Genomic DNA, 9,221 nt, shown 5'->3' with positions numbered 1-9,221 from the left:
GGGAAAGAGCTGGAGAATTCAGCAAATCCACCTGTGAGAGGAACAGTATGTATATCATTTCCATGCAGTGCAGGAGGCATCAGTGCTCCTACCAGTTCTTGGAAACCAGCATTTGTTGCAGGAGACGGGGAGGCATTAAGGGGCAGCAGGAAAGCCTTAACAGAAGAACTGTACATATGCCTGGTTTTGAGGTACCATGACTGTGGAACCATCCATCAGCAGGCAAGGCCTGGCTGCATATTCCCACTCTGCCTGGAACATTTATTTCTCTCTCTCCACTCCTCAGAAGCTTCTCATGCTTCTTCCCAGTCCAAAAATGAGATTTTAAAAAACAGCCACAACACCCACCATACCAAATGCACACATACCTTCTCCTCTCTGCCCCAACAAGCTGTTTTCTAAACATCTCCTATATTAGGTCTATAATTAGACGTCACTAAGGAAAAGTAATGTTTATTCAATTTGGTAAAAGCATCAATATGCGGTCATTAACATTTGCTTTTAAAATTCTCCATCATTATTTTCTATACTGCTCCATAATGAACACATTTCATCCAACACACTGGAAACATTTTCATCTTTCAAAACCACACCAAGCCAAGGCTTGTCCATCTCAAGTGGGGGAGGTGAGGCAGAGGGGGGACTGCAGGTGGGGACTTCACCCAGCCACAGACTCCCCTAGCAAATCACTAAAAGCCTCTGTACTCCCTTTACTGCTACCTGGTCCTTCACCAGTTGTTAGGTCCTGCCCATATTATGACTCCAAAACATTTGGAAAACAAAACCAAAGAAACCACCATCAACTAACTCAATACTTGAACCAATATGTTCTCACAAAAGCTAACTAGCTTTTTCCAAGCCTAACTAAACCCCAAGCTCTGCTCATGCTCCATCCCTACAAACTAGTCTGAAGAAGAACCAGAGGCAGCCGCTTAACTCTGTTAAGGTTTTTCTTGACTGTTTTCACCATTTAACAGCAAAGCAGTGAGGGTGAAAGGCACAAACCCCAGTGAAATTTCCCCAGCTATTTCCTCAATGTAAAATACAGAGAGAAGTGGAATTTTAAGTGAAGGAAGCATAATTATAATGAGTTCAGAACAAGGCATCTTTTTATCAGCAAGGAAGTGAAGTATTAACGTGCTAAATCTGCCAAATGCTATGTTCACTATTATTACAGTTTGAAGACATAAATTAAAATTATTCGTGAATAAGATAATGTACTGTTTTGTCAAGGCTTGCATTACCATGGCCTGAATTATATGCCTGTTCTTTGGCTTTTAGAATCTGTATCTTTAGCACATGTAGAAGAAGCAGGGTAGCAGCCATGTGTGTAACAGCCCGATTTCTCTGATAAGCAAAAAAGCCAGCAAGCAGTTTTCAGAATAGAAGCCTAACGAATAGAGATTGTCTCAGTCTCATGATTTTAAAACCATTAAAAATAAAATAAAAATCCCTTCTCTGTTTTGTTAGATAAGTGATTTTAGACAACTGTGACAATGCTCAGCATGAGAACACATGGTTGAGGTTGGACTGTGTGGGATGCGACGGGCGAGGGATGCTGCTGAGGTACTGCCCATCGCAGAGCCAAACCCCTGAACTGAGGGATGGAGGCTAGGGATGCAGTAAAGTGTTGGCTCTGACCTTTTCTGTTCCTATTAGATGAGTTTCCTCCTTGCTTTACAATCACCCTTTCAGAGGAACAGCTGCTGCTTGTTCCATCTATCAATCAAATGACAGAAAGAGTTTGTGGAACAATTCGCTGTCTCGCTTGTTAAGTTCTCTCAGGCACAGTTTTCCCTCTGTTACAGGTAGCAATTACTGAATTTTTAGGCATTAGATGCCCCTCAGATTAAATGTAATGCAAGATATGGTGCCTGGCAGATCCTTGAGAGGCTGAGGAAGAAGCAAAAAATAACTTATTTTTAATTTGCTCATTCTTTCTCTCTTGGGAAGCTTATTGGCTCCTTTCTGAAGCCTCTTTCTGACACAGCTGGAAATAGAGAAGAGTCCTTCTTTACAGAACAGTCCATGGAAAAGATCTGAAATCTGTGCTTTCCCTGTAAAAGACTACATGTGCAAAGTTTAGGGGGAAAAAAAAATAAAAAATTTTCCCAACTACCTATGGCTTGGTCTAATTTCTGTATGAACACTGCAATGAGAAATTAAGCAAGACTCTAGTATGCAAAAAATATGAGATTTTGGGAGATGGAACCTGTGCTCGATCATCTAAGTGTCAGGAGCAATTTTTTATTTATTTTCTTTTTATTCTAGGGCTCTGTCAAAGCAAACTTGAAGTGATTCAAGATTAGATGCTTCAGCCCTTGCTGTGGGACATCCATCCTTTCAAAGTCACGTTTCTTCCTTCTATTCATGCTCTCCTAATAACATGTTGCTTTATTATCTTTACAACATTAATGACAAACTCTCAAATCAGATAAATCTGATATATAAATCTGATATATCTGGTATATATTACCTATACACATAGGCACCCCCCTTCCTTTGAATATAGTTTAACCTGATACTAGTACCAGTAAAAAACTGACTTGAATATATTTTAACCTGATACTAGTACCAGTAAAAAACTGACTTGAATATATTTTAACTTGATACTAGTACCAGTAGCAAACTAACTTGGAAAAGTATGAAACCAGCAACTTGTTTCTTCCTGCCACCTTCTATAGCCATTTCAAAAAGTTAGTAGTGTTTCAACAAATCTGGCTTTGATTTGTAGCACTCACAATAGGAGAAACAGGTCCTAGATCAGTGTACATGGCAAAAATGCTTTTAAAAATCCCCACAAACAAACAAAACCCATGCTGAAAAAAAAACTTTATCTTGATAGTCTGCATCCTGCTAAACTAATGATTTCTTCTAGTGCAGCAAACAGTTTCGTGGGTCTGGAACAACAGCAATAGTGCACGTGATCTCTGAACTGTTGTGCCATTATAAGCTTCACTTCTATTGTAAGAAGTTTGCACTGACATGCAAAATACACATTTTAAAATGAATAGATAGATTTAAGAAAAGAACAGCACCTAAAGATGTGTCTCTGTTTTCCATCACAGATTATGGCCCCCATGAGTCCCCAGATCTGAAGCCTAAGCACTTGAGTTCCCTGTGCACTGCTGCTGCAAATGAAGCAGACTGTCCTCAAAAAACCAAACTTGAAACATGTAGGAAATTAACTGAGTGTACAGGTGGGAATGCAGACAGAAAGCATTAAAAGAGTGATGAGACCAGTTCAGTTTCAGATTCTGAAATTTGAGGGTGACCTTTGCATCAAGGGAAACACAATCTTTAAATCTCCTTTCATAACTCAGTTAGAAGAGGGCTATTGGCAGCACTGTGCAGTTTGTTTTAAGAGAAAATAGACTTTTCTTCTGGAGCTAGTTTCCAAATAACACCTTTTCTCCCCTCTCCAGCCTCTGCAAATAATGTATTAATCACAACAGCATTTTAAAACTGTCAGGAAAAAAAATTAAGAGAGCTACTGAGTTCACAGTTTGACTGAAGTCTTTGATTAATCTGTCTGGGCCTTGGAAACAGATGACTGACAAAACACTCCAAAATATGCTCCCCCAACCAGCGTATGGACCATACAGGTTTACTGTATTCTCAGTGGTGAAGCTGAGCTGAAACAGCTTTCTTGACATTCCACAGGATGAAACCACTTATTCCATTTTAATGTTATTGACAGAGGAAGGAGGAAGCAGAGTAACTTAGATATTATACATGTTTCTATACAGTTTTCCTTGTATTTAAAAAGATCCTCCCCCTCAGGAGGCTTTTTACTTTTTTCACTCCACTTTTTCTGGTATTGATGAACTAAATGGAAGACTCTTCCATCACTGCTCATCCAATAGTGATATTACATCTAAAAAACCTTGATGATGAAGCAGGATAAGCAGCACAAAGCATCTCCTTCTTCACTTTTAAATAGGTGGTCACTTCTGTCACAACTGCACATGGGTAAGTCACTGTATCCTTGGGCTAACAGTACTTAAGTTTATCTTGCATAATAGACCCTACCCGAGTTTGAAGGAAAAAGCTTTGGGGATGATGACTTCCATCACTATGGGAGCAAATTAAAGTAACATAAGACACAAGCTATTTCAGTCTATCATCTGTTTTCCAACATGAAAGCAAAAGGTATCAAAGTAGCAGCAGTAAACTCAGCTGATTTTCCTTTGTATTTCTAGGACAAAAATAAATTAATTAAATTCTGCTGTAATTTTAGATGATTCATCAGAAGACTTCAAAGTTCTCTAACTGCCCCAAGGTAACTCAGCTCTTGCTTAGGTTAAAATGAACAGACTAGTGAAATGATTCCAGTTCTAACCAAGTGGCCAGCATCCCCTGGCTGCAGCACGTTTAACACACAGCACGACCAGACCACGTTCCTGTGCCGAGTTGCTCTGTTCAACTTCCTGTGGTTGGACACACAACAGCTTCTACAAAATGATGTTAAGGCACCAAAAGCTGTGAGTGGCTTTGCAGCCTAAGCCCTTGTGTGTGTGGCAGAAAACCCAACACCTCCGAGATCTTTATGGCACAGCCTGTTTCTTGCTTACAAGCCTCCACAGCCATTAGCAGAAATGTGGGAAGATCCAGTAATCCTGTTGCTATGGTTCTGCAAAGAGGCAAGTACAGACTTTCCTTTGATCAAGACACTACCACTTCCAAACTCTGATTATGATTATAAAGGCATGATGGTCAAAGGAATCTTGGTACCAGAAGTTGTAGCTCCCTTCTCAGCCAACTCAGGAAACCAATTAGGACCAAACCCAGAAGGGATGAAAATGCTTCAGCAAACTTCCACAGGAAAAGTGATTCCTTCTTACAGATTCATTGTGTAAATCCTCATATAAATAAAATTCCCAACTAACTTTGCCAGCAGCCAGAAGAGGAGAGGGATAGAAGATGTGATCAGGTGACAAGTGATAGCTAGACAAAAGTTACTGACTGGGGCAGAGCTACCTTTCACAAAGGGGACAGAATCCATTCAGATCCTCATGACTCATTAGTTTAACTACCAGATACAAACCCTGAGTTAATGCAGAGGAATAACTACTGAAAACCACAAGCATTTACATCAGCTCATTTCTGTTACACTACATGTAAACACACCAGGACCATTCCACCCTGATGCAGACTGACGTGCCACATTGCTGGGACAGTAGCTCTGTAAATGATAGAGGTTTGCAAGTGAAAGGCCAGTTAAGTCCTAAGGTCTTGATGTAAACGCTTAATACAGAGTTGTAAAGTACAGATAACATTTTACTGGTTTTACCCAATATTCCATAAAACCATTCCAGGTAAATGGTGACAAAATAGGACACAAAACTGGGGGCAAAAAGGCAGATGTTTCCTATGTTTGTTCCATGTTAGGCTGGTTTCTGTTTCTCCTCCCTGTCTTTGTATTTCCTTCAAATGGGTCAAACCACTCAGAGATGTATCCAATCAAAATTAGACAAGACAGTTTCACAAGAAACATACTAATTCTAAATACTAAATTTTGTCTGTTATTGAGCAGATCAACATCTGCATCTACCTCCCCCACACACCTCTCCCATCCACCAGCCCAGTACCCCCTTTGCTCCCTTGCCTCCCTTCTCCCCCAGATACTTTTCTTCACTGCAGGGTGCCAGAGAGGAGAATGCCATCTTCTTCTCCTACCAGCTTTCAAAGTTCACCTTGAGCAGCTCAGTGACATACTACAGTAACTGGGCTGTTGGCTGGTTGTAATCACCAATGCTTATGTTAGCCAGACAGGCCAGCTTCAGAGGCATCTCCCCATCCACACATATTTAATAAGTCTTGCCTTTGCATGCACACTGAATACAGCACAGATGTTCCTTCAGACATTTGTCCTATGCCTCAACTTGCACGTATTCCTAATGTACAGAAAAATCAATCATGAAGCCATCTTATTCGGCTTTTTGAAGCTGCTTTTAAAATTACTGTTGAAACAGCCAATTCTGTCATTCCTTGCCATCCTCAAGTGTTTGCAGAGGTCTGCACCACTAGTTTTATCCTTAATCATCTAGACGTAGCTGCTTTTGCTAATCAGGCAAGAGCACACTGACAAAGTGAGAAAGGAACAGAGACCTAACTACACTTCAGAGACAGGGCAGATTAAGGTTGGGTGTGAAATTAAAGTGCAACAGCTGATGTGCCCACAACACTGCAGTGAAAGGGAAACATGAAAATAGGGGACCTTCCCATTAAGTTTAGCTTGCTTCTTCAAGTGTAACTATTCAAGTGTGGAGATAAGTCCTACAATCAGGAATGCTCCATGCATATCCAAACACTAACAATTACAAATGTAATCCACAAACTTACACTGCACTTGTTCTGGGAAGATTTGTTACTTACTCTTTGTCAAGGCAATCATGAAACATAGAATGAAAGAAAGATGAGAAAACAGGTCTTCACATCACTGCCTGTGTTTCCTATAAGTCTGTCAGCTAAAGGTCAAAAGAGAACCTCTTGCCCTGGACCTAGCAGTAAAGTCAAGGAGGAGGGGCGAAGAAATTGAGCTGAAGAGGTTGGTAATCAAGACGAGCACCACGGCCACCTTCTCCAACTAATGGAGACTGCCTGTAAAGACCAGAAAAGCAGCCTTCCACCTTCACACTAAGCAACTGTGTTTTCTAACCAAGTAATTTGAGGGGCTGCAGAACAGAAGAATCCCACCTACCACTGCTGCCCATCTTGTTGGGGATCCTCAAGCAGCTATTGGCAGCCTAAGCTCCCAAGGACTCCTCTTGCATTGCTGGGATCCATGCAGAAGTGCTGCTTGGTTACACCAGCAAATCCACAACCAGCTCAACTCAACCCGAAGCTACGTTTCGGAGTGAGATGCTAATTTTAGCCTCTGCACTGTACCAGTATCCATTTCCATAGAATTTACGAGAATTTCCATTTATTTTATTTTTTAAATTTAATTACTCCTTTTGTCATTCCTTATTGAAGCTGACCATCAAGCTTAACCATATTTTGTGGGTGACAGCAGAGAGACAGACAACATGTAATCTCCTATGGCCTTGGCTTCCCTAAAAGCTTTGGGCTAAGAAAAGCCTATGAAGTGTTTTATACACCATTGCCCCAGATTCAGCTGGCCCTGCAGCTCTGCATGCTTCATGCAGGACACACAGAAGGATTCCATCTTGTGCTCCTGATGGAGAAATAAGAGATAGTGAATGTGTCTGGATTTCACAGGTCATGGAATCTGCTGCAAAAGCCCAAGAACAATGTACACTGGGTAGACAGCAAACTTTGGCATTTCTCTTAAGTGCCATTCAAATCAATCAGATGTTTCTTTTTTTCCCCTCCCCTTTGGATTCTGACCATTCAGAAAAGGCCAAAATTAGTTTTATGCAATTAATTATTGCAAATAGACTAGAAGCAACTTCCCTCCTTTCCCCAGAAGACCTAATTGTGTGCCAGTTCATCAGTGTTAACTCAGCATCAAACACAATTATTTTAAAGCAGGGAGTGGAAAAGATGGAAGATCCAAGGGATCAGTCAAAAACCAAAGACTACATGCATGTACTAGGAAAGGACTGCAAGGGTGAGACTTTGAAGCTTGCGGGTTTGGCAGAAGATTCCACCACCTTAGTTTAAGCCATAATTTGCTTTTTCATTAAGGGCACTAATTATTCAGAATTTTTTATAGCCATAGACTAATAAACATTATATCAGGATCCCTTTTTAAGGAAAAAAACATACATCTACAACATAACATTTAGACCCTGTCATTTTAAGTAAGCCATCCTAAACTCTTCTTCACCAAAGGTGGAGTACATTCGTGTTTAACTCTTTCTTTCCTTCTCCTAATAGCAATTTAGAACTTGTTACTGTAAATACTGGTTAGTGCTAGACACATAAAGCAACTTTACTGAAAATGATGGTAAATTAAATAAATAAATATAAAATTTAAAAAGCACAAAGACCAAATGTACAAGACTAACTTCAGCAGTTACTTTGACTCGGATCGGATCAGAGGCCGCTAAGGCTGTGACTGAACAGCTCTCCCACAGTCACATTCCCAGCCAACACGAAAAATGTTTATCGAAAAGCTGCAGCAGGGGTTTTTCCCTTGCCGTAAGGAAGGAAAGTTGTAAACTTTCTGACTCACAAGTTTTATGAATCTACAATGTTTCCACTCTGCCTAAACGAGCTGCAGACCTCCACAGGCCATTACAATTCACACATTCCAGCTCAGCTCCACAGGGATGTTTGCCATTTTCCATTGCACAAGCTGAGGCTGGGGAGCTCCCCTGGGGAGCACTGCCTGCCTTCCCCTTCCCGTCCCCTTCCTGTCCCCTCAGCCACCGAGAATCCTTCCACTGGGCTCCAGGGTTCAGCCTTTGGGAAAGCGAGGTGTGTATTTTATTCCGGCGGCAGGCAGAAAGCAGCCCGGGTAGGCCAGGTGTTTTACAAGCACAGTCTAGCAAGGGAAGTCCTTTGCCCCAGAGGGTTTTTACCTCTGGTAAGACAAGGCTAAGAGGCAGGTTAAGCAAACAAGGCTTGGGGGGAGAAGAGAATGGGGTCAAGCCACCCCTCTCCTGCCCAGGTGGCATAATGGACACTCGTGCTTGCCCCTCCTGCCTCTAAAGAAAAAAAACAACCACAACACACCAAAAAACCTTCATTGTAATTTCAGCCAATTAAGTTTCACAAGCATCCAGAGGTATCCAAAACAAAAGCAAACTTAACAAGTTATTCTTGTGTTTGAGAAATGTTATGAGAGCTCCACACTAGTCAAACTTTGCTCTCTCTCAAAAGACAGCAAGTGGATACACATATGAAAGTAAGAAAACCCTACTCCCATTCTTCAAGGGCTTAAAACAATCATGGCACTGAAAGAACACTCAGAACTGCATGTTAAGTACGAAGGGTGGGAGGCAATTCACAGAGGACCAGAAGCAGCTAAGGGTACTAATTTTTCTAGGCTCTTGTTAAAAGTTGATAGAGGGAGATTTTTGCAGAGGGTGATTCAGAGCTAAGCTCCTCTCTGGTTCCTGTCTACCCCCCCACCAACACTGGCCACACTCCATGGACACAGGACCACTTAGGGAATGCTGCACTCACTTGGCAAGATTTTTACCTCTGTCTTTAGAGACTTGCTTCTAAAGGCATCAACCAGTCAGATTATCAGGAAAGCCGGCATCCATCTGCAACTATCCTTCCTCCTCCAAACACTGGCAGGATAT

At 41.4% G+C, this 9,221-nt stretch overlaps 1 protein-coding gene across 1 annotated transcript in view; it reads right to left on the bottom strand.

Moving 5' to 3' along the window:
• DUSP16 (dual specificity phosphatase 16) overlaps nt 1-9,221 on the bottom strand; it is a 30,089-nt gene that overhangs the window by 13,576 nt on the left and 7,292 nt on the right. The window contains exon 3 of the mRNA XM_010004776.1: nt 9-31. Coding sequence (XP_010003078.1) covers nt 9-31 — 23 coding nt within the window. The remainder of the gene's footprint in view (nt 1-8; nt 32-9,221) is intronic.

The sequence above is a fragment of the Chaetura pelagica genome, unplaced genomic scaffold (genome assembly GCF_000747805.2).
Source record: "Chaetura pelagica isolate M959 unplaced genomic scaffold, ChaPel_1.0 scaffold479, whole genome shotgun sequence".
NCBI lineage: Eukaryota > Metazoa > Chordata > Aves > Apodiformes > Apodidae > Chaetura > Chaetura pelagica.
The sequence above is the reverse complement of the archived record's forward strand: the minus strand, read 5'-3'. Positions and strand labels throughout refer to the sequence as shown.